We start from the raw sequence: 23,688 nt of genomic DNA, 5'->3' as shown, positions 1-23,688 counted from the left end.
AGCAGAAGGCTTAGTGGCTCATGAGCTTGGCTTCTGCCGCTGGGGGTTAGGTAGCCCTGTGGGTCATCTTCCCAGGGGAGCACCACCTTGCAAGGCATCCCTCACGCTGCAGCTCCTCGCCCCAGGAGCAGCCGGCTGCCACCCGTGTCCAGGTGGAGGAGGGCAGGTGGGACCTCATGGGCAAGAATCACCCTCAGGGTAAGTCGCTGGTGCCGGCAGCTTCCATTTCCCTGTCTGCGAGCAGCAGCGGGTGGCTTTCCTGCCTCTGAGGCGTTACTAGAGGTGATGCAGCAGAGAGTCGTAGGTGCGAAGCGTTTGATCTCCTTACCTGCCAGGCGGGTGGGAGCCCTTTGTACCCAGAGGAGGGGGTGTCCCAGGTGTTGCTGGAGTCCGGACACCACTCCTCTGTTAGGATACGGCATTCCTGAGAAGAAACCTCGGAGGTTTGGCTCTGGGCACACCTCTTGGGGGTGGTGGGAACCTCTTGAGTCGCAGGAGGGCAGGAATGGAGATATTGTTGCGTCTTGTTTGCAGAGGAGGCTTGGGCTGGATTTTCTGTCTCGTTTGAGGATTATCCCCCGGCTAAGCGGGTCAGAGAGCTCGGTGGCGTGTGCTGCAGGGGGAGAGCTGGCATGCAGCACTTGGCCACGCTCCTGCAGCCCGGCGGGCAGTGTCGGAGCAGGGAGAGGGACCTCCGCGTGGCGTGTGCCCATGGTGGGAGTTACAGGGTGTGGGCATTGGACACTGAGCCACCTCTCTGAAAGCAGGAGGGTGTTGCTGCAGTGGTGGAGCTGGCGGGATTGCAGGTGTCCAGGTGGGATCGCATGGTGTCCAGCCCATCGATTCCTGGTCTTGGCACCTGGTGCTGAATCCCTGAAGAGGAATTTCACTAGAAGAGTTTTCCAAGAGCTTCATTAGAAGCAGGTTTTTAATACATTGGGTTTTCTCATCAGGACATGGCTCAGATTTCGGATCAGGAAGGATGAGATTGTCCCCTCTGAGCTGCCTGTCCCTCCCCCCTGCATGTTGTCCCCCACACCGTGGTGTGGTTTGGGGAGGGTTGTGGGAAGAGCAGAAGGAGGTGCTGGTCCCATGGAGGGAGCTGTGGGTGCTGCAGTTCACTGGGCTTTGAGAAGGGACTGGACAAACTCACTGTTGTGGTTTAACCCCAGCCGGCAGCTAAGCCCACGCAGCCGCTCGCTCTCTCCCTCTCCAGTGGGGTGGGGGAGAGAATCGGAAGAGTAAAAGTGAGAAAACTCATGGGTTGAGATAAAGGCAGTTTAATAGGTAAAGCAAAAGCTGCGCATGCAAACAAAGCAAAACAAGGAATTCATTCACTCCTTCCCATGGGCAGGCAGGTGTTCAGCCATCTCCAGGAAAGCAGGGCTCCATCACGCATAATGGTTACTTGGGAAGACAAACGCCATCACTCCGAATGTCCCCCTCTTCCTCCTTCTTCCCCAGCTTTACATGCTGAGCAGGACGCCACATGGTGTGGAATGTCCCTTTGCTCAGTTGGGCTCAGCTGTCCCAGCCGTGTCCCCTCCCAGCTTCTTGTGCCCCCCCAGCCTGCTCGCTGGTGGGGTGGGGTGCGGAGCAGAAAAGGCCTTGACTCTGTGTGAGCACGGCTCAGCAGTAACGAAAACATCCCCGTGTTATCAACACTGCTTCCAGCACAAAGCCAAAACACAGCCCCATACTAGCTACTGTGAACAACATTAACCCTCTCCCAGCCAAAACCAGCACACTCAGGGAAGAAAAATGCGCTTAGCTGCTAAATAGCAAGATCTCAAATCTTGCTCAGGAAGGCTAACACAAATCGCTGGAGGGAAATACATGGGGAAATGTCACCATATGGCTGCCACGTTTATAGACCCTTTCACCGGCATTCCCAGCCATCAGCAGCTGGAGACAGGCTGGGTGGCCAGAGGCTCGCCTGGGCCGGGATGGTCTTGTCCTCTCCTGCCTGGTGCTGGGAGCGGGAGGCGGTGGCTGGCAGCAGGGCCGGCAGGCATGGTGTCTGCCTCCTGGGGCAAGCTCTGCACCTGGTCAGGGCTGTGGCACCAGCTGGGTGCTCGGGATGGGAAGCAGCACTGACCAGGTGGGGTGGCCTGGGGCTCTGTGCTGGCTGGGCATGGAGGAGAGGAGCCTGGCTCCGGCTGGCTTGGCCGTGGCTCTTGAGCGACTGGTTAGAACCACTCACCGAGGGTAGGAGTCTCCCTCCTCGCTGGGGACCCTTGCGTCCAAGTTGCCCTTATGTCTGCATAGGCAGTGAGCAGAGCAAGGTGGTGCTCAGGAGACGTGGTTCACACAACCTTTTCTATAAGTGTTCACTAATGTGGGATGAGTTGCAGCATGGAAGCAAATCCAGGTGGTTCTCTCTGTTGGCTGTGCAGGGCGTCCAGAGGACTAGCTCAGGTCTAGGCATCAGCACTGTGAGTATTTCAAGGTAACCAGCAGAAGCAGGATCCTTGTCATAAACTCCTAAAGTCATAAAAACATCCCTAGGGTAGTGTGAGCCCGGTGCTGCAGAGGAAGGATGGCTTTGCCCTACACTGGAGCAGTGGAAGGTCCCCTGTGCCTTTTCGTCAGCTCCCTTGGTCTGACCCTGACTGCAGCATCAGTTCGCATCGGTTCCCTGGGAGAGAAGCTGGTGAATTCCCAAATTCTCCATTATTACAGCGCTCCCACACTGCCATGGGCATCACTCACAGGGCATCAGAGGCTTGAAAATGGTTTACATGCAAATACCTGTCCCCTTCGCTATGTGATTTCCACTGGGGGAGAGGGGCGAGGAGGGGGTGACCCCCGGCAGCACACAGAGAGGATGCTAAGGTGGACACTCCCTCTTCCCTCTGTCTTCTCCCGCTGGCCCAGACCTAGAAGCTGCCACCACCGGTGCGGCTCTCTCCCTGCGCTGGTGGCACCGATGGCTTTGTTCATTCCTACATCGGCCATAGCAAGAGCTGCTGGTGCGCTGGGCAGCTGTGCCGCTCCAGCGTGGACGTGCAGCTGTCCTAGTGTCGGTGCTCACATCTCTTCTCCGTGGTGGGCCCAGGAGAGCTGGCATCACGTGTGCCTCCCGCTCCGAGCATCCTTGGCCCCGCACCTGCGTGCGGCGGGGCAGGCAGGGAGCGCACAGAATAGCTGCAGCTCCAGATAACACGCCTCGGCGGGCAGGAAAATGGCAGGCTGCTCATCAGCCTCTGGCACGGCCTCTCTCCGGGGCCCTGGGCTGTGTTTCACCTTGGCTGCCTCCTCGTTGCCTTGGTTACCATCACTTCCAGGCAGCAGCGCGGAGGGGAGGCTGATGTGCATGATGTGATGTGGGAGAGCTGTGCCATGCAGGGCTGCGGCAGCCCGGGAGCGTGGGGGGCCAGGGGGACGTGCCCTGGGGCCGGCATCCTCCCTGGGTAGGAGCCCCCGAGGGTGGCTGCCCTCTTCATCCCAGCCGGGGAGCGCAAGCCAGACGTGCCTGTGCTGGAGGGTCGCACGGCTTCCCACCGGCAGCTCTGGCTGCCCTCGCAGAGCACAGAAGCACAGGCTGCAAGCATGGCGAAAAGAGCCCGCAGGTCTGCTCTCGCTGCCCTTCTGCTCCCCATTGCCGCCGACGCTGCCGCACGCAGGCACAGCTCGCTCGGAGCTGGTCATGGCAGTGACAAGTTAGTGCTGGTCGGGGGGTGCTGGCAGCCCTGCCGGAAGGTTTGGGCAGACAGAGGCAGATGCCCACACCATGGTGTGGTGGGGGACTTGCACAGAGCTGGTGGCCGCTGGCTTGGCCCTTCTCTTCACTTGCAGAAGCTCTGCTGTGGGAGCACTCAGGGCTTCAGCCTTCATCCCAATGCAGCAGGCTGGGAGGAGAGTCCTTGTAAGCGGTAAAGGCTCCTGGATGTGTCCCGTTGCACAAAGTGGCCTTCCAGTAGGGAAAGAGCATCAGGAGGGATGGATGCCATGGCAGCCGGTGCCAGTGAGTCGATGCCCGGCACTGATTCAGGCTGTGCTTGCAGGTACGTGAACACCCTCCTGAAGCTCATCCCCCCTGTGCTGGGGCTCCAAGAGCAGCTGCGCCAGGCGGTCCAGAGCGGGGACATGGAGACGTCGCATGGGATCTGCCGCATCGCTGTGGCCTTGGGGGAGAACCACTCCCGGTGAGTGCTGGGGACGGTCCCCAGGAGAGGGAATGAGCTTGGAGCAGCCTGCTGTTCCCCACGTGCTGCTTCATCCAGGGCCTGTCCTGCACCCTGTGATGTGTGTCAGGGCAGAGGAGCCAGGCTTGCAGCAGCGGTGCCACCCTGACCGTGCTCTCTGCTCCCCAGGGCCCTCCTGGACCAGGTGGAGCACTGGCAGAGCTTCCTGGCCCTGGTCAACATGATCATGTTCTGCACCGGCATCCCCGGGCACTACCCCGTCAACGAAACCACCAGCTCCTTGACACTCACCTTCTGGTACACGCTGCAGGTCAGTGGCCATCATGGGGCAGCCTGCCTGGATCCTGCGCTCCAGGCAGGGCTGGAGGCACCGGTGCACGGGGACTGGGGTCTGGCCTGGCTGCGTTTGGTCCCCAGGGATTTCCGATGCCCCCTGCTCCTCGCCCTGTGCTTGCAGCCACCACAGGGCACGTAACTCAGAAATGCTGGCCCCGTGGCTTGCTTTTTCCACCCCAAGTCTTCCTTGGAAGTCTGAGCCAGCCTTTAAGGGCCTCGTTAACATAACTAATTAAAACTTCATGCTAATTTTTTTTTCCAGCAGCAGACCTGGTTGTTTAGCTCCTTGCTACACAACTGCACCGGCTGCAGGCAGGGAGGAGAGTGCATGCCGGCTCACTGCAGGCTAGACCCTGCTGCTGGGCTGGCGGTCGTGGTCTCTTGGAGGAGGAAAGAGAGGGCTGGGGGCTGCTAGTGGTTGCCCAGTGTGGGGTCCCTCTCCCAGGGCCATCGTTCCCTGCACCAACAGAGCAGCCCTGCCATGTTGTGCTCTATTTTTAGCCCCTGTTCATCCCCCCAGCTCCATTCCTCCTCAATCTGATGCGGCGTGGCTGAGCGTGGGCAGGGAGGGGGACGATGTCGGTGCCGTGCTGGCAGCTCCTCTGCTGCACAGGGCTGGGCTGAGGCTCCCACCTCCTCTCGCTGCTTTTCTGGATGGCTCTGAGGTGCAGCAGGAGAGCACTGTGCTCCCCAGGCACCCATCCCAGCCTGCCTCACGAGGGTCTGAGGAACGCGTGCTCCTGGTGCAGGCATGCTTCCGAGGCTAGGACATGGCAAGGCAGTGCCACCCTGCTGTAACCATGCTGTTCTCAAGTGCCCAAGGGTCCACCCAGCTGCTGGGGCTTCTGTCATCTTGGCTTCAGATAACGGTGCCGCTGCAGAAGGGCTTGGCATCAGGTGGACCTTGGGGAGCTGGAAGTGCAGCCTCCAAGGTGTGACAGGTCCCACCAGCCCTGGGAGATGCCCCTGAGCCCCCTGTGCAGTGGGCACGCTGGCTCCATTTTCTTTCCTCTGCAACACCTGATGTATTCCTCCTCCTGCTGCCAGGACGACATCCTCTCCTTCGAGCCAGACAAGCAGGCGGTGTACCAGCAGGTCTACAGGCCTGTCTACTTCCAGCTGGTGGATGTACTGCTGCACAAAGCCCAGTTCCCCTCCGATGAGGAGTATGGCTTCTGGTCTTCAGATGAGAAGGAGCAGTTTCGGATATACAGGTACAGCTGGGAGGTTTGGGTTTCCTCGTCAGGCAGGTGAGGACGCAGGCAGCATCCTGCATCCCTGGAGCCTGAGCACCATGGGGACATCCAAGGAGGGACACGAAGGAGATTCCTTCCACCAAGAGCTGTTTTGGCTGTGGTGGTGATATGGAAACGAGCTGGTATTTTGGCATGGCACCAGTTGCCCTGCCTAGGAAGCCCTGGGAGCACTCTGTGTTGGGCTGCGGCAGTGTCCTTGTGCAGGCAGCACCTGCATCGTGCCTGGCAGCGGGAGGGAAAGTAACGTACAGGGGATGGGGACAGCGTTTGGAGACCCTCCATGTTCTCTGCAGGGTGGACATCTCTGACACACTGATGTACGTGTATGAGATGCTGGGTGCTGAGCTCCTGAGCAGCCTCTATGACAAACTGGGACGTCTTCTGACCAACACGGAGCAGCCATCCACGTGGCAGGTGAGTGAGGGGACCTGGGTGCCAGGCTGATGGCTACCAGCCCCTCAGGGACCTATCCTTGCCACAGGGTGTTGAGAGCAAAGGGACATGATAGAGGCGAGGAGCATGACCACCTTGCCAGCGCACGTGTAGGCTCTCTGGGGTCTGCTGGGAAGACAAACAGGTCTTCTTCTGCCTCCCTGTCCTTAGTGTTGCCCAGGGACCAGCCTCCTTGGCCGCTGCGGGGGGGTCTGAGCTAGTGCCTGGGGCTGGGGTGGGCATCAGGGGTCAGCACGTGGCTCTGACGGTGCCTCTCCCACCCTGGCAGCACACAGAGGCCTTGCTCTACGGCTTCCAATCCATCGCCGAGACCATTGACGTGAACTACTCCGACGTGGTGCCGGGGCTGATTGGCCTCATTCCCCGGATCAGCATCAGCAACGTGCAGCTCGCCGACACCGTCATGTTCACTATTGGTGAGGCCTTTGCTCACGTGCAGGCTGGGCTGGGGAGGGGGAGCCCCTCTGAGATCACTCCTGCCCAGCAATAACAGCAGCGAAAAGCAAAGCTAAGCATCCCAGGACATGGGGAGCAAGAGCCCGCGGTGCAGTCCTGCGGTCTGATCCCGTCTGTGTGCACAGGGGCCCTGTCGGAATGGCTGGCTGATCACCCCGTCATGATTAACAACGTGCTGCCACTGGTGCTCCAAGCCTTGGGCAACCCTGAGCTCTCCATCTCTAGTGTCTCCACCCTGAAGAAGATCTGCCGGGAATGCAAGTATGACCTGCCACCCTATGCTGCCAACATCGTTGCCGTGTCGCAGGTAGGAGCTGGAGGCGGATGGACATGTGGCTGCGAGCCGGGTTGTGCTCTGTGCAAACCCTTTCCTCCACGTGGATCAGGGCAGGGGGATGCAAAGCAGTAGCTCAGGGCATCTTTCTTGGTGTGCGGGACTTGTTGTCCATCCTGTTCCTAGGCCAGCAGACCCAGGTGGCAGGCCCCGTGTCCTCCTGCGAGTGCAGAAATGGCAGGCAGTGGCAGACACGACTGCCAAGGGGTCCACTGGGGTTGCACTTGGGCATCCCTCCTTTCCCCGGGGTTTTTTTTGCCTTGTTGGGAGCGGCATCCTGCCAGCTCTGCACCCGCCAGGCAGCTGTTGCTGCTGCTGAGCGTCTTGTGGGGCATCCTGGTGTTCAAGCCTCTCCATAGACTGAGCTGGTCCCTGCAGTGCCAGAGCAGGTTGTCCTGTGGTCTTTTTTGGCTCTCAAGATTTGGGACAGGTTTGGCTCTCAAGGTTTGGGACTAGGAGGAGGGCTGGACTAGGCACTAGGAGGAGGGCTGGAGTGTGCATGGGAGCAGGGAGGGGCTGGTGGAGGGCACAAGCCTCTGCTCTTAGAGCCTGAGGGACACCATCGCTGGGGTAAGGAAGCCCTGGCTGAGGTTGGCTCCTCGAACCGTCCTGCTGCAGAGCCCGTCCGAGGCAGGGGCTCCCCTCGCTGGGTGGCTGAGGGGGCTGGCTGGGGGAAGAGCTTACCAGGGGACAAGGATTTTGCTCCCTGCCTGCGGTGGGTTGTGGGGAGGCTGTGCAGAGCCGCGTGCCGCTTGTCTGTGCCCACACTGGTGTCAGTTGTCTCCTGCATCAGTCCTGCCTCCTGGAAGGGAAGGGGCTTTCTGCAGCACTCACCCTCCTCTTTCTCTCTCCCCTTCCCTTTGGCAGGAGGTGTTGATGAAGCAGATTCACAAGGTAAGAGGGGCTGGCTCACACCTCTGGCTGGTTCTGCTTGCCCCCATTAGTCGCACTTGGCTGAAGACACGAGGGTGCCATCATGAGCTGGGCTGTCCCTGGAGGAGAGCTCAGCGCTGCAGCCATCGTGTGCAGGGCCAGGAGTACCTGCTGGCTGCCTCTCGCTGCGCTGCCGGCCTCCCACCGCACGTGGGCTGGGGGGTATGTCCCCGTAGAGAGGGAAGCCCCCACAGAGACTTAACTCTAGCAGTTCCCAGTCCCTCCAAGCCCAAGGATGCCGAGATGGCAGGCATGTCTTGAAGAGGAAAAAGGAGGGACGTACGCGTGGGGACAGAGCCCAGGCTATGCCTGCGACCAGGACGGGGTGGGACGCTTGACCCCACAGGGGCTGAGACCGGTCTGTGCAGCAAAGGATGGTGTGCCAAGGTAGGGTGAGTGGTGCCAGCATGGAGATCTCTGGGCACCAACTGGTCTTTCCTTGGCGAGTTGCTGGGAAGAGGCCAGGTGTGCTGGTGGCAAAACGCCTGTTCCCTAAGTTCTGCCGTGCTGGTAGGGAGCTGCTCCCCTCTCCTACAGTGAGATGCACCTAGAGTGACCCAGACAGAGCAGCTCAGGAGCTGCAGCACACTGGGGTCCTGGCTTTGCTGGCTGGGCCCCTGGCAGCTGTCTTAGCTAGCATGTGTGTGGTAGGGCTGCAGGCTGGGCAGTGACCTGCCCTGTTGTATCTCCTCTCTGTCCCAGACGAGCCAGTGCATGTGGCTGATGCAGGCTCTTGGTTTCCTGCTCTCCGCGCTGCAAGTGGAGGAGATCCTGAAGAACCTGCACTCCCTGATCACCCCCTACATCCAGCAGCTGGAAAAGCTGGCTGACGAAACGGTGAGTGCCCTCATGCTACCTCCATCCAGAAGTGGCTTCTCCCGCTGGCTGTAGCCCTGGGGCTGCTGTCTTGAAGCAGCACTCTTGAACGTGGGCTTAAGAGAGTGCAGGGAACACCTCTCTGGCACTTCGCCTCTACAGTCCTGGTTCCTCAGCATCCCAAAGGCACGACTGTGATTGAGCAGTGTGGTCTGTCTCACATTTTGGCTTTATTTTCCCTGGCAGCCTAATCCCTCCAACAAGCTGGCCATCATCCACATCCTGGGCCTGCTCTCCAACTTGTTCACCACCCTAGACATCAGCCACCACGATGATGACCACGAAAGCACCGAGGTCAAGAAGCCACCAGTGCAGCAAGGACCCAACCCAGTGAGTACAGCAGTAGCTCGATGCTCTTTGCCACAGCCTGGCCAAAGCTTTGCTGTTCACTGCTTGTTCCAGGAGAGGGGGGGTTAATGGGGAATGCAGCGTGTACCATAAAGAGGGTAATGCTGGTGCATTCCAGCTAAAACAAGTCCTTCAGCTCATCCCACCACTCCTGAGGTGGGCAGAGGTGACCTGCAGGATCCCTCTTGGCTGGGCACTGCTCTGGAGGACAGCCCGGGTGCTGCCTGCCCGCTCTGAGCTGTGCCAGGCTGCTTCAGCAGGCAAGAAAGCTGCCCAGCTTTGGAGGGTGGAGGAGGCAGTGGTGCCTGAAGGTTTGAGTCTAGGCAGTGCTTAGTCTTGAATCTCCCCTCCCCGGTGCCATGGTGGCCAATTCTCTTCAGTCCCTCTCGTTCCTTACAGGTGGTGGTGGTTCTGCAGCAAGTCTTCCAGCTCATACAGAAGGTTCTCAGCAAGTGGCTGAATGATGCCCAGGTGGTGGAGGTAACCAGGCTCCTCCTGTGTACTGCCTGCAGCTCTGTCTGTCCTTGCTGACTTGAACTGGCGACAGCAAAGGACAGATTCTGGGTGATGCCCTGTAAGAGGGATGTCTTGCTGGGTTGTCTGGAACAGTGCTGCTTGCTGTCACCAGCAGCATCTGGCCATTCTTGTCTGTCTTGTGCCCCCATCAGCTCTGCTCCTCTCCAGTTACAGAGGCCCTGCCATGAGCAGGGAGATGGGAGATGGGGGTCTACCAAACCTGTGTTCCTAAGGGGATAGCTCTGCTCTGACCTGGACCTGTGTCATCTGGCGTTTCTCCAGTTCGCTCAGTTCAGTAATGCCCAGGTGCAGCGTCCCACCAGACACTCTTCCCCCTGGCCCTCGGGGAGCCTTCCTGCTGCAGTGGGAAGGGTGTTTCCCAGTCTCTGGGCACATCCTGTGCTGCAGGGCAGGGCACCAGTACCAGAGCAGCTCTGAGCCCTCTGCCTGGCTGGTCCATGTCCCCATTGCCAGGTCTTCCCTCCTTTGGGACCTGTCCGTCAAGCCCTACCCCCGAGGAGAGGTCTCCAGACGCCCATTGCTCATGCAGTCCCTCTTCTCCCGCAGTCTGTCTGTGCCATCTTTGAGAAGTCTGTGAAGACCCTCCTGGATGATTTTGCCCCCATGGTGCCTCAGCTGTGTGAGATGCTGGGGCAGATGTACAGCACCATCCCTCAGGCCTCTGCCATCGACCTCACCCGGCAGGTACGGAGCCACGCTCGGGGCTGGGGGCTGCCGCTCCCGGGGAGGCCAAGGGCACGCAGGGCCAGCAGCAGCTCCAGTCCTTCTCTGTTTCTTGCAGCTGGTTCACATCTTTGCCCATGAGCCTGCCCACTTCCCTCCCATCAAGGCCCTCTTCTTGCTCGTTACCTCAGTCACGCTGACCCTCTTCCAGCAAGGTACGTGGGATTAACCCTTCTTCGCACTGGGGCTGTTGTCAGGCTGTTGCATGCATGGAGTCTGGAGGCGTCCTACCAGGAATGGCTGTTTTCACTCCTAGCTAAGCTAATGGGGCCATCTCTGTTTCTTGGATTCATCCCAACCCCTGGAAGGTGGGTACCTTCCCTGCAGGGCAGCAGAAGCAGGAAACCCCTGGGCGAGGTTCTGGACTGCTGTGACAGCCCCGCTTCTGCAGCAGGGCTGGGCGTCGCGTGCCGCAAGGGTCGAGCCGGAGCTCCAGTCCTGCTTGGCAGGGAGGCTGTGCTCCCTAGGAAATCCCGGGGCTCCTCCCGGGGCCAGTGGTGCTCATAGTGGCCAGGAATCAAGCCCTCGCACGAGCAGGAGGATGTGTGTGTGAATATCTGGGAAAGGAGCTTTTCAGAGTCACTGCTGGCCACCGAGTCACGGCTGTGATGCTGAGGACGCTGGCGTCCTCCCGCAGGGCAGGGGCCCCTCTTTGGCTCGCTGCCTGCACTACAAAAAGTGAATGGGGTTAGGACAGGCCCCCCCATGGCTCCCCTCAACCTCTTGGTGACTTGCCCCACGATGGGGACAAACGTACCTTGTAGCTGCTGGCTCTGGTCCTTCAGCAGCTCCCCAAAGGGTCTTGTCCTCTGCTCACAGCCGGGTGCTGGGTAGGGTGATGCCTCCCCCCAGTACAAGGCTCAGAGCTCTCTAGAGAGGTGGGGGAAGCGCGAGGACCCCTGCTTCATCATCGTGCCACAGTACGAGCAAATCCCGCTGCACTGAGGTGTCACTGGAGTCGGTGGCAAGCGAGCTGGGCTTACCCGGAGATCAAATCCCCGCTTCTGCCAGTGGCGTGTGGATGTGTGTATGCTGAAACCCTCTTGGCTCGGCACCTGGGGAGGCGGTGCTGCCTCCGGGCAGCAGCAGGCATGTCTGCAGGAGGACAGGGGAGGGGACAGAGCCCGAGCTGTGCCAACGCTTGGACGCAAGCTTTGCTCAGGCAAGTGGCCGTCCAGCTCGCTGTGTGCCCAGGACTGTGCTCCCACCCACCCCGTGGGTCCCCTCCGGTGGGCGGCCGGCCTTGAGCAGGGCGAGCCCCTTCTGCTGAGCCCACGGGCAGCAGGAGAGGGGGGACGCCTGAGCCTGCAGGGGCCGAGATGTGTCTGTGCACAGAGTCAGATGCCAAGGTAGGGTGAGTGGTGCTGGCATGGAGGTCTCTGGGCACTGAGCTGCTCTCTCCCAGGAGGATGCTGGAGGAGACCTCCAGGAGGGTCCTGGACTCAGGGTCTTGGAGAGCATCTGGGAACGGGGCGGGAGGGCGACTGTGCCAGGGGCTCCTGAGCAGCTGGTGCTGGTGACAAGCATGTGCACGCCTGAGCCCGGCCGGGCCTGTCAAGCATTTGCTGAGGTGTTGTCGTTCACTTGCAGTTATCTTCCAGGACCAAATGGTGCTCTGAAGACACCCGCTCAGTCCCCACAGTGCAAAAGCTCTAATTCTCCTTGTGGAGATGGTGCCCAGCTAGCCCCTGCTCCTCCTCCTCCTCTTCCTCCCCAAGGACACGAAGATCTCCTCCTTGGCTCTGCAGCACCCAGGTGCTAGCTGGAGACCCTGGGGCTTCAGACCCTTTCCTTTGCAGTTTCTTTCTGTTCTTGGGTTCTCCAAGTTTCATGATTTTTTGTATGTTTTGTTTCTTTAACTTGCTTCAAGCTGCTCATGTTGCCCATCCCCTTCCCCACACACCCCTCCTCCCTTACACTCCTGTTTTCACTTGTAAATTCTTTCTGTATCACATAACTATATGATGTTGAGTTGCTGTTTGTATGATTTTTCTCTTAAGTTACATCTTTATTATATTTTAGGGCCCAGGGATCATCCTGATATTGTTGATTCATTTATGCAACTCCTGGCACAGGTGTGTTTTAGTTTCTTATTCATTCACTTTCTGTTCTCTCTCTTTCTCTTTTTAATTCAATTTAAACCTATTTTTAGCTTTCTGTTGACAACGTTTTTTTCCTTTTAGTTGAATATCGAGTTTCTCCATCTGTTTCCGTGGAAGTTGAAAACAAAACATTCTCCTTTAGTTCTGGGTTCGCACCATCCCCAGGGCATGCCCTCCTCTGCAGGGCAGCCTCCAGCTGCCACCCACTCGCCTTGCCAAAGCCGGCATGGGGCGCTTGGGGCTGCTGCCGCGGTCGCTCTTGGGTGACAAATTAGAGCATTTAAGTGGCTGTTTTCCGACCTGTTTACCTGCCCTGCGATGGCTCATCCGGAACGGGGCTGGGCTGAGCTGGCTGCCTTGCCCCAGGGCCAGTGGGAGGAAGCCCCTGCCCACAGTAGCAGGCAGCTGCCGGGGTTTGGCTCTGAGAAAGGTGCTTGTGATGGCGTCTGGACCTGCCGGGGTGCCACGCTGCCTCCCGCCCCGGCAGCCTCTCGGGGCGGTGGCAGCTCCTGTGCCTGCAGCCTGGGAGTGCTCCCATGCTGCCGGCTCGGTGGCACGCAGGGATGGTTTGCGTCGGCATGGCGGGGGCCGTGGGCTGGCTCGTGGGGCTGGCACTTGTGTCACCGTTGGCAGTGGGCAGGCAGGGCCGGCGCTGTGCTGTGTGCGTGGATACACCTGTTGGGAGCAGTGGGAGCCCGGCTCGCTCCTCAGCCCGCTGTGGCCCTTGAGGGCAAAGCCCTGACGTCCTCGATGCACTCAGTGCCCCCGTTGGAGATACGTCCCCCGGCACCTACCCAGAGGGTGGGCCGGTGGCAAGGATGGGCCAGCAAAGTTGCTTTCTGCTTCATTTCTGTAATGACGAGACCTCTGACCACGTGTGCTGGCCCGGTGGGTGTGCAGGGACTCTCGCCCAGGCAGCTGCCAGGTGTGCCTGTCCTGCCCTTGCCGGCAGCCCGGGAAGCGTGCAGGGCATGTCCGGGTGCTAAGCCATCAGCCCCCTCTGATGGCAGCTCAGCCCTCGTGTGGGTCTTGTGGGATGGAGCAGGTGGGGGGGCTGCACCTCACCCCCCTGGCAGGGTCTGTTCCCCATGGGTCTCACCTTGACACCCAGATCCCGCTGAGACCCGTTGCATCTTGCAAGCTGTATCGCAGTGTTTTCTTCCCTGCTTTTCCTCTTGAACGATGTAATGTAATCGAGGTTATCAGGAAGTGTTCACAGCTTTTGCCGTTGCCAGTTTTGGAAGCTGTGACCTTTTAACAAGGGTTTTGAATGTGATGGGAGAATTGGTGAATGGGGTCTGTGCATGAAGTTCATGGAGATGTCCTCCCTGGCTGCTCAGCGCTGGCAGGACCTCCGCTCAAGCACTGTGCCCAGTTTGGGGCACAACATTTCTGTAGATACAGACCAGAGAGCAGCATCTGGGAAGATGACCACCTTGTACCCATGGTGAGGAGGAAAGGCTGATGGGAGCCTGAGGAGCTGCATGAGTCTTGGGGTGTGTAAAAGGTAATGTCCCAGTTGTAGGTAAAAAACCCTTTTCTCTTCTCCTTGAGTGGGACAAACAGTCACGGGAGGAAATCATGGAAAAGGATCCAGGCTAGGCAGTAGGAGATCTTTCTAACAGCGTGGGGAAGCACTGGAAGGTCACTTGGGGAGCTGCTGTTGCTCCTGGAGGGCAGGTAGAGGTGATCCTGCCGGGGGGGAGGACATTAAGTGACCCTGAGAGACTCTTCCAAGGCTATTTGTTGTTTCTTTGGAAAGTGCTGAATTTCTCTCTGGCTTGGGGTCCTTCTCTGTGTCTGGACACAGCACGTTTGTGCTCTCTTGGAGAGAAAAGTGCAACCGTGCTGCATTTCCATGGGGTGTGCTGTCAGAGCAAATGCCACCCATCCCGGCTGCTAGGAAGCTGTTACATGCTGCCCTCATGGGCAGGATCTGCAGGCCATGCTGGGGCAGCGTGCTGGCAGCCAGCCTGGTCCCTGGCATGCCAGTCTCCGGACACCCCACGTCCTTTGGAGGCCGTGTTACAGGAGCAGCTCAGAGGCTCCTACCTCCGTGGCTGCTCCATCATGGATCACTGCGAGGTGCCTGATGTGCTGCCAGCCCACCGCCGCCCACAGCCACTCAAGACCTGATGTTTTCTTGGGCTTTTTATTCCAGCAACCCCACGGAGACCAAGGGATCCCATCCCTGCCCTCTCTCCTCATGCGTAGGACTTGTTTCAAGGTTTCCTCCTCTTCCTTGGCCTGCCTCTCTTCCCAGACTGATGATCTGGCAGGGTGCTTTGAAACCCATCAAGAAATGGCCTTGCCATCCCTGCTTGGCTCCTTACTCTCAGGACTTCAAGAGCTGTCTGATGGCAGAGGTGGGTCCAGCCTGTCCTCTTCCAGAGGACCATGCTCTGCGGTGATGCTGCTGAGCATTCATAGATCCAAGGATTAAAGTCAGAGAGAACTGCAGATCTCTTCAGATCCAATTTTCATGTGGTGGGGGCTGTGTTTTCATTCCAGCCTGCTCCACCTGCAGAGGCCGTGGTGAAGTAACGCATCTTCCAGAGCAGCAGCAAGTTTGGACCCAAGAGTGTGTCAAGGTGGAGACTTTTCCACTTCCCTGACTGTCTGCTCTTGTGGTTGATCACCTTGGTGGAAATATCATCTTCCGTTTCAAATTTGTCTGGTTTCTCCTTGCAGGCAGTGTTTTTGTCCTCTCCCTCTGCCAGCAAGTACTCTCCTGCCTTCTGATAACTCAGAAGAAGCTCCTACCTCCTGATACCTGCACATCAGCCCTCTGTCACCAGCTTACTGGGAGCCATCTCTCTGTGTGACAGGATTTCAGCTGACTTCACAGTATATTTATTTGGGCTTCGTTGCAGCCCATGGGACTGCCCAGTTGGTGCAGCTGATCGTTTTGCTACTATGTGAATTGGCAATCCGCTCTCGACAATGGCTGGCTGATCACAAGAGCATGCTGGCTTAAACCAAATGTCTTACAGATGCCAGAGACCCTAGAGTTATTGTTACTACTCAAAGCTAAGTATAAAATAACCAGTCTGCCGTAAGGCTGCACGGAGCAGTGCCGGCACCCTTTGCAGTGAGACCTGTCCTCAGCCGCTCCCCTCCTGCCTCCACTGTGTGCTGGGAACGGTGCGGGGCATCGCTGCCGCTGTGCCCAAGGTGAGCATCCCGCCTGGAGGGCCACGGGGCTCGGTGCCACCCGCGCAGCCGGAACGCCCATGCCCAGGACCGCACAGCCACGGCAGCGGGGGTTTGCACCCGGGTCTGCATCTGCAAACCCAGGCAGGAGATTCTGGTGTTTGGGAGCTCTTGCCTGCTCCCTGGCCAGCAGGTATCACTAGTATGCATGCTCCCGGCTGCAGGTAGGATTTTGGAGCTCTCCAGCCTGCCTCCCCACCGGCAGCTGCAGGCACATCCACCCACTCCAGCAGGGCTCCATGCCGGCACGGACTTTGGGAGTGCTGCGGTGACCTCCCCTGACCGGGAGCCCAGGGGCAGACTGGGCAAGCGGGGCCTTGCCGGGCAGAAGATGCAGGACTGACCTTCTGTGATGGCTCAGCCACCGCCGTCCCCCACCTCCCTCCCTTCTTGGGCTGGTCCAGGCTGCACGTAGCAGGCCTTGAGCTCTCCACCATGCCTGCTGCAGCCAGAGTCATAGAATCCCTTGGAGGACATGGGCTCGGCATCCCCTCTCCCTGGGAGGCAGGGGCTGACTGCTCCTCCCTGGCCCTGGTGCCTGGCCAAGCTCCCGTGCCCTTTCCAAAGCTGGAGGCTCTGCTCCACCAGGTGTGTAGTCTGGGAAGAGGTGGTGGTGCCAGACACAAAGGCTTGAACTGTGTGCTCTGGACAGCCGCAGAAACTGGCCGTGCAGCCCTCCACTGTCCCCTGTCTGCTGGAGGAGTGGGGTTTGGTGTCCCCTCCATGCCTGGCTGCCTCTGAAGAGCCAGGCACAGAAGAGGAGCCTGCTCTGAAGACCTGTCTGGGGTTCTCCCAGCTGCCGTGGAGAAGAACCCGACGTCCTTTCTGTGCCAGCCTGCAGGACAGCCCTCGCCAGAGAGCCAGTGCCTACCTCTGCAGTGGCTGCTGCAGCAGAGGATGTGGGAGGATGTTTGAAAGCATTTAAAGACCTGTCCCCATCCCAGAACATATGAGCAGAGCTGCTCTGGCAGGAGACAGGAAGGACAGGCTGGCAGTAAGAGGCCCCAGAGCTGGAGCAGGGTTCCTGGTGCTGGGAAAGAGCAGCTGGACCTACCTGGTGCCACTTGCTAATGGGAGAAGCTCCAAAGAGCCCCATCTCATGGAGGTAAAAAGCATCTCTGTCTACAGTAGATGTGTGCACGTGTGCCCAGGTTGAGCTTGCACTCTGTGCTCCCTTGGTGGAGATGTCCTACAGGATGGAGCCCTCCCAATACCAGGGCACGCTTTCCCCTATGGCACTGACGGAGTGAGGAGCAGGTGCTGCAGCGAGCCTGCAGGAGAGCCTGGGGGCTGCCATGGGTCTGGTTTGGCTGGGAGAAGCATCATGCAGGTAGGTGGCAACCTGAGCACGTTGGAAGACCCTTGTGCCAGCTGAACAGTCTTACAGCGCACAGGACATGGGGTAAAACCAGCCCCTTGGACAGGCAGGGTAGAGGAACCTGCAGCTTGGGTGGAACCACAGGAGCCAGCTGCCCTCGAGTAGCGTGCTGCTGGGGGAGAGGCTTGTGGGCACCGCTCTGGAGCCCAGACCAGGGCTGGGGGCAGCGGGGGTAGTCCTCCATGGTGAGAACCGCAACACGTCTTGCAAGTATTGTCCGGCATGGAGCCAACTAGACAGCAGCAGCCATGATGACTGGATGTGTTTCTAAACCATTGCCCATCCGCTAGCTAGCCTTCTGATGTTGGTGCTAGCCCATCAGGACGGATGTGCACACAGTCTGTATATATGCACACAGGTATAATGTGGGCCCTGATCGCCCCCGCAAAGGTCTCCGCTTGTATCTAGCAGGGAAGCAGGTCTCTGCGATTGTGCCCCCTCCGCCTGGTACAGCGATGCCTTCGGTGACCAAACCTGAGTCCTCTCTTGCAGCGTGTGATACAGAGTCAGAAAGGAGACGGGGTAACCCTGAAACCTGCTACTCAGCTTGTCAGTCTCCAGCATATGTTCTCTGCACCAGGCAGATGGCTGTGGGCTTTCCCTGGAGAAGAAGGGGTGGGAAATAAGTCTGTTTTGCTCCAAGTAGCGACCATGGCTGTGGGCAGATGGCCGTACATCCTGGCCGCTGCTGGCTGAAAGCTGTCCCTGCTTTCATCCCCGGGAGCAGGCTCGGAGGAGGGCAGTGGCCCTGCACACAGCTCAGCCTGAGGGCTGCCGGCCCTTGTATCCTGCTCTCCGAGCTCTGGGCACGGAGTGGGGGCCACTCCAGTGCTGTGGCTGCTGTTCCCGGTGTCACAGTGACAGCAGGGCAGGAGGCATGGCTGCTATCCCCAGTGCTGGCCTGTAGCGGTGGGCATGGTGGTCAGGGCACGGATGTCGCCACCTTACGTGGCAGGACAGAAACCCTGCCCATGGAATGGCAAGTGCAGACTGAAACGTTTCCATCCAGTAACTGCCCAGCGCTAGCACAGGGGGGACCAAGCCATTGCATGGGGTGCCACTGCTCAGGGTGTCCCCAGCAGCAGTGCCTGACCCCCACAGTGGCTGGTGGATCACCAAGTGGCAGAAAAACCCCAGAACTTCTCTGATCTCAGAGTTGCTGCTCAGGAACTGCCAAGCAGTGTTGGCATCTCGTTGTCATCTGTGCCCTGGAGCCCAAAGAGAACAAGCTGCTGGTCCAGTCTGGGGTTACTGCTTGAACCAGTTGCTGTGACCCCAGGGATGCCAGCATCTTCAAGAGGAGAGGAGCAAAGCACAGAGGTGGCTGGTCTCTGCTGGGCCCCGCACGGCTGCCCTGCTGGGGCACTGCTGCTGCCTGGGCTGGTGGGACAGGAGCCCGCTGTCCCGTCTCTGTGTCTGAAGCGTTTGCGTGTACGCCGCTGTGGCATCTATCCTTAGGTCCTGGGGTTGGTGGTCCCCGAGTGTAGCAAACTGCCTGGCTATTTGATTGACATTTCCTTTGGGGGGGGAAAGTGATGGTTTCCTGCTGTACTGTGTGAATCTGCCGTTTACCGTGGGTGTGCCCAGGTAAGTGTGCATCCAGGCAGAGGCTGTCTGGGGCACCGGGTTCCTCGGAGGCTTCCTGGCTGCCTCTGCAGCGCTGGGTTTATGCTGCCTGTCTGTGTGCCTTGCAGGCTCTGAAAAGGAAGCCGGACCTCTTCCTGTGTAGCAACCTGGATGTCAAAGCAGTGTTTCAGTGTGGTGAGTACCATGGGCATGGGCATGTGCTCCAAATCGCTCTGCGGAGAAGCCAGCTGCGCCTCCTGCGGAGTCGGGCGCAGACCAGCCAGGGGCTGGGGACTACGGGGCTGGTTTGGGCTGGTGTGCAGGGTTCCTGGCTGCTAACCTGAGTGCTTTCTGCCCGCAGGTGTCCTTTCACTCAAGTTCCCTGAGGCCCCAACGGTCAAAGCATCCTGTGGCTTTTTTGTGAGTATCGTGGCATCGTGCAGCCCCAAGGGGATGGGCTGCAGCCTCCTGAGGGACGGGAGGGCAGGAGTGGGGCCGTGGGTCGGGCAAGGGTGCTGCAACATGGAGCTGAGCAAGCCGGGCTCTGTGTTGCAGACGGAGCTGCTGCCCCGCTGCGGAGAGATCGCCCCGGTGGGACAGGTCGTGCATGAGAACGGCAAAGTGCTGCTGCAGGCAGTGCTGGAGGTGAGAGATGCCAGGACCGCGGGCTCCCCAGGCAGCTTTGGGCTCTGTTCCCAGGCGGCACCCTGCAGAGCTGGGGGCAGAGAGCCCGGCAGCGTGGGTGGGTGCGGGCAGGGTGATGCCGGGGGCTCAGCAGGATCTGTCTGCTCTGTGGCAGGGCGTCGGTGGCCAGGCCTCCCGCAGCCTCATGGATCACTTTGCAGAAATCCTCTTTGCCTTGAACAAGCACTGCTTCAGCTACCTGAGCGTCTGGATCAAGGAGGCCATGCAGCAGGATGGCTTCCCCTCAGCCCGCGTCAGCCCCGAGCAGAAGGAGACCTTCAGCCAGCAGATCCTCAGGTTCGTGCACCTCTCCCTGTGGTGGCTGTGCCCCACGTGCAGCGGGCATGACCCTCCTGCATGGCCTGGTCTGTCCCTCCTGCTTCATGTTTGTCCCCTCCCTCTGTCTTAGCAGAGAGCGTGTGAACAAGCGGCGAGTGAAGGAGATGGTGAAGGAGTTCACCCTGCTGTGCCGCGGGCTGCATGGCACGGATTACACAGCAGACTACTGAGCACCTGGCCAGGACCGCGGACAATTTGCCCGGACCAGCTCTTCCCCGCAAGGAAGCACCCCCCCATCCTCCCCGCCCTGCTGCAGTACGGCTCGTAGAATAACCCTCCACCTAGAATTAACCCACTCGGGACGCTCCTCAGCTAGATTTGGTGGCCGCATCTTGGTGTCAGCATCTTTGTTTCCCCCAGCATGCTCCCCCCTCGCAGGGGACGGGAGTGCCGGCTGCAGGAGGTGGCGGCGGGGGCGGGGGGCGAAGCCTGGGCAGGACTGCCCCAGCACGGGCTGCCCCATGCCCGGGCTACCAGCCCTTCCCCGGCACTTCTCCGTGGGTGCCCGTGCCCCGCGGCGGGGAGGCTGCCCCTGTGCCTGTGGCAGTGTCTGGCTGGGCGGGGGGGCTCACCCCCTGCTCGTTTGTACGTGTGTGGTTGGGAGGGGGGAGGCCCTGCACCTAATTATATTAAGAATATTTCTATGTTGTGGCTGTCGTTATTGCAGTGCCCGGACTTTGCCTGCCTCTTGCCTCTGGGGAAGACCCCAGCAGAGGGGGTTAAATCAAAGTTGGGATGCCTCAAAGCCTCCTGTCCCCCCTGGCTGCGGGAGGGATGGCAAAAACCAGTCCCCCCCTGCTCTGGCGTGGAGCAGCTGATGGAGCAGAAATGGTCCTGCCCCACACAAGAGGGGCCAGACTCCATCCCCACCGAACTCAGGGTCCTCCCTGCAGCACGGGATGTGTGCGCCCCGCTCCTGTTCATCAGAGCAGGGGAAGGGCTCGCTCAGGCTCAGGGCCCTCTGTCTCCCCTTTGCCTTGGTTCCCCAGCCCAGCCCGTGAACGTGGTTTCATTTCTGGGGGGGTCCCAGTTCTGGTTTTCTGTTCTCTCCGGCTGGTTTTAGCCGACACCAGAGCGGGCACCATGACCTGTGTTTTCACTCTGGGATGCTATTGGGTATCACCCCTGCCTGCACTCCTCAGCCCATGTTTTATTCTAGAAGACAATTCACTCACGAGTCCTTTTCAGTTCAGCTTTAGTTTGCAGCAGTAGCCCACATAAGTCTCAGGTCCCGGCGCTGTCGGCTCGTGCAAAGCTGTGACCTTTCCCATGTAGGGCCAAAGCTGCCCTGGACTGGGGAGCCCTCGGAGGCCGGGTCTGGGCCAAGCGTCTCTCCTGGCCCTGCTGCTGCCCTGGCCATGAGCCCTGGGGTGCCACAGGCATCCCCAAACACATGTGCAACTCCTGCTCTCCCCCCACAGTACTACTGACCCAAGGCCCCATTCAGCGCGGGGCCAGCTGGTGGCAGGTCCGGACCCTCGTGACACCCTCGTGGGTCTGACAGCTGGTGACAGGTGACGCCCAGGCCCCTGCACGCCCCCTGCTCCTGGCTGGGTGCTGCTAAATCAGGGTTGCTTGCGCCCCTCGTCCTCGTAGGCAATGGCAATCCCTCGTCGGCCTTGCACAGCCTTGGAGACGGGCGTCTGCCCCAGCTGCTGCTCCAGGCCCCGCCAGCTGCGGGACTCCAGGAAGGAGGCTGGGAAAAGAAAGGGAATTGTTACCAGGAGCAGCGAGGCAGCACTGCCCCTGCACTGGGGCTCAGCCCCACCACGAAACCAAATCACAAACCAGCAGGGCTGATCTCCGCGAGGGCCCGCGTCTGGTCCCTGCAGGCCAGGGTGGTGCTGGAGGGCAGCTGGGGGGCTGGGGGGTCACAGAGGTGGGTGGTGCGCATCTCCCCCGTGATCAGCGAGATGTCAGGAATGGCCTCCGCTGCAGGGACGGCCAGTGGGAGCTCAACATGCGCACAGGCACCTGCCGGGAAACGGTAACGTTCACCTGCTGCTCATGACTATCTTCCAGCCAGCATGCAGCCAGGGCAACTGCGGCCTCCAGGCAGGGCAGCAGGGCAGGACATGCCCCAGGAAGGTGTCGGGCAGCTGTTTTCCAGCTGTTACCTGGCAGCAGGTCTCGGAAGTCAGTGAGGTAGTTCCCTGTCCATTCGCGGGCCGGGTTACAGGCCAGCTCCAGCTCATAGGGGGTCACAATGGGCCGGTAGAAGTCGCTGGAGTCCAGCAGGGAGTTCTGAGCACAGGCCACCAGGACAAAGATGTCTACCTCCAGGAAGTTGGCCAGCTTGGCGGGGTTTGGCTTCCCCACGGCCAGCGTGTAGCTGCGCTTGCCAGCCCGGCGCAGAAGCTCACGGAGGTGCTGCAGCACAGCCAGGTAGCCCGCCACGCCGAGGGTGCCCACCAAGATGCCCACCACCCGGGCGTCCCGGGCCCGTTCCACCAGGTAGAGGCGTCGCATCAGGGCCCGGTTGATGTTGAGGGTCTCACGGCGGCCACAGCTGGTGGCAGGATCAAAGGAGCTGAAGGGGCAGCAGTTCCAGGTCAGCATGAAGCTGGTGAGGGCCAGGCCCTCGGCTCCCACGTAGAACATGGCATAGTCCTGCAGCCCTCCCGGTGCCTCCACCAGGAACTGGCGACCAAACTGCCGCACCTCCCCGGGCGGTGCAGGGCCAGGAGGGTTCCCACACACCACCCTGGAGAAAACGATATTGGGGTACTCAGGGCACAACCGCTGCTCCAGCTCACCTGAAGGGAGAGAGGACTGAGAATGAAACATGGCTACAGACTTGACCCGCAGAAGGTGGGACAGCAGATTAGGGGAGAGGAGAGGACAGAAATCAAGGCTGACAGTGTCTGGGGACTGCCGGCCTGCTGCTGCCTCTCCCCCGGCAGCTTTGCAGAGCTCAGAGCAGCACCAGAGACTCCCTTCCTGCCCCAGAGCACTCACCCATCGCATGGGCATAGACCACATCGCTCAGCACCACCACACGGCTCTCTGGGTCGGGGTAGAGCTCCTGGAAGGCCTCTGCGCAACGCCCGACGTCCAGGGGCTGCTGCCCGAAGATGTGCAGCACCGGGAGCTTTCTGCAGGGGCTGAGGCAGGCCGGGCCGTAGTGCAGCACCGCCTCGGCACCAGCGTGCTCGGCGGCCACTTCGTCCACACAGCAGCTGCCGGGAGGACCCGGTGTCAGACGGGCTCTGCACCGCGGAGCTCTTCCTCCTCCCTGGCACCGCCGTCCCCAGCCCGGGCAGCTCCGGCCCTCGGCCCTGCCAGGCAGGGGACGAGCAGCCCCGTTCCTGCCGGTGGAGGACCCTCGGGCCACCCCCCGCGACCCCGCACCGACCTGCCGTACGTGGTGTCTCCCAGGACGTACATCTCGGCCCCGGTCGCCGCCTCCATCCGGGCTGCTACCGCCGCCGCGTCCGCCAGGAGCTCGTCGGGAAACTGGAGGGCGACCTGGGCGGCACAGGGGGTGAGGCACCGGGGAGGGGCGGCCCGCAGCCCCCAGCCCCGCTCCACCCCCGGCCCCGCTCACCTTGCGGAACCCGCCACCCCGCACGAAGGCGGCGGCCCGGCCCATCTCGTAGAAACCGTCGAGGTCCCCCCGCGGCGCCGCCGCCGCCGGGCCCAGCTCCCGCCGCAGCGCGGCCTCCCCGTCGCTGCTGAAGGCCGTTGCCATGGCGCCGCGGGGTCGGGGCCTGACGGCTCGCCACGCGCGACACCGCCGCCCGCTTCCGGGCCGGGGCGCGGAGCTGCCCAACGAGAACTCGGCACCGCCCTCCCCGTTCTCGGAAATCCCGCCCCTGGCGGAGCGGGACCTATCGCGCTTCACGGCAGGGCGGAGCGGGGAAGAGCAGCCAATGGAAGGAGGCGCTCGTCGCGGTGCGTTATGGTCTATGTAGTTCCCTCGCCGCTGTCAGGCTGGGCAACCAATAAGCGGGCGCGGTAGAGGCGGTGGCGTTACGGTATTTCCGCTCGGGCGCTGCGGTTCCGC

General features: G+C 60.4%; 2 protein-coding genes and 1 long non-coding RNA gene across 4 annotated transcripts in view; 2 read left to right on the top strand and 1 right to left on the bottom strand.

The window, feature by feature from the left end:
* Positions 1-20,324, top strand: part of IPO13 (importin 13) — a 33,145-nt gene extending 12,821 nt beyond the window's left edge. The window contains exons 3-20 of one of the 2 annotated variants that reach the window (XM_072867203.1): positions 4,008-4,148; positions 4,317-4,458; positions 5,532-5,698; positions 6,034-6,154; positions 6,462-6,609; positions 6,775-6,956; positions 7,851-7,877; positions 8,619-8,753; positions 8,979-9,122; positions 9,540-9,620; positions 10,224-10,361; positions 10,459-10,555; positions 12,423-12,475; positions 18,788-18,854; positions 19,021-19,079; positions 19,215-19,304; positions 19,459-19,640; positions 19,753-20,324. In XM_072867203.1, coding sequence (XP_072723304.1) covers positions 4,008-4,148; positions 4,317-4,458; positions 5,532-5,698; positions 6,034-6,154; positions 6,462-6,609; positions 6,775-6,956; positions 7,851-7,877; positions 8,619-8,753; positions 8,979-9,122; positions 9,540-9,620; positions 10,224-10,361; positions 10,459-10,555; positions 12,423-12,475; positions 18,788-18,854; positions 19,021-19,079; positions 19,215-19,304; positions 19,459-19,640; positions 19,753-19,852 — 2,074 coding nt within the window. In that variant the 3' untranslated portion in view covers positions 19,853-20,324. The remainder of the gene's footprint in view (positions 1-4,007; positions 4,149-4,316; positions 4,459-5,531; positions 5,699-6,033; positions 6,155-6,461; positions 6,610-6,774; positions 6,957-7,850; positions 7,878-8,618; positions 8,754-8,978; positions 9,123-9,539; positions 9,621-10,223; positions 10,362-10,458; positions 10,556-12,422; positions 12,476-18,787; positions 18,855-19,020; positions 19,080-19,214; positions 19,305-19,458; positions 19,641-19,752) is intronic. The other variant, XM_072867204.1, reaches the window with a different exon arrangement.
* Positions 12,498-18,781, top strand: LOC140654156 (uncharacterized). Its single transcript, XR_012043358.1, has 3 exons — positions 12,498-14,868; positions 15,014-15,093; positions 15,194-18,781. It is a non-coding gene; the product is annotated as an uncharacterized lncRNA (long non-coding RNA).
* A 521-nt stretch (positions 20,325-20,845) lies between the features above and the next one.
* DPH2 (diphthamide biosynthesis 2) lies at positions 20,846-23,458 on the bottom strand. The gene is made up of 6 exons (XM_072868479.1): positions 23,230-23,458; positions 23,038-23,150; positions 22,641-22,861; positions 21,800-22,438; positions 21,471-21,656; positions 20,846-21,378 (listed from the first exon to the last, which is right to left on the bottom strand). The coding sequence occupies exons 1-6, from the start codon at positions 23,371-23,373 to the stop codon at positions 21,248-21,250; spliced, it is 1,434 nt and encodes a 477-aa protein (XP_072724580.1). The 5' UTR covers positions 23,374-23,458; the 3' UTR covers positions 20,846-21,247.
* Between the last annotated feature and the right edge of the window lie 230 nt (positions 23,459-23,688).

The sequence above is a fragment of the Ciconia boyciana genome, chromosome 7, assembly GCF_034638445.1.
Source record: "Ciconia boyciana chromosome 7, ASM3463844v1, whole genome shotgun sequence".
Lineage (NCBI taxonomy): Eukaryota > Metazoa > Chordata > Aves > Ciconiiformes > Ciconiidae > Ciconia > Ciconia boyciana.
Note: the sequence above shows the minus strand (reverse complement) of the source record. Positions and strands in the feature narration are given on the sequence as shown.

Coding starts and splice junctions, on each gene's coding strand:
- DPH2 (XM_072868479.1), bottom strand. CDS start 23,373: ATGGCAACGGCCTTCAGCAGCGACGGGGAGGCCGCGCTGCGGCGGGAG. Junction 22,439..22,640: donor GGTCTATGCCCATGCGATGG/GTGAGTGCTCTG, acceptor CTCTCCCTTCAG/GTGAGCTGGAGCAGCGGTTG. Junction 21,657..21,799: donor CTTCCGAGACCTGCTGCCAG/GTAACAGCTGGA, acceptor GTTTCCCGGCAG/GTGCCTGTGCGCATGTTGAG.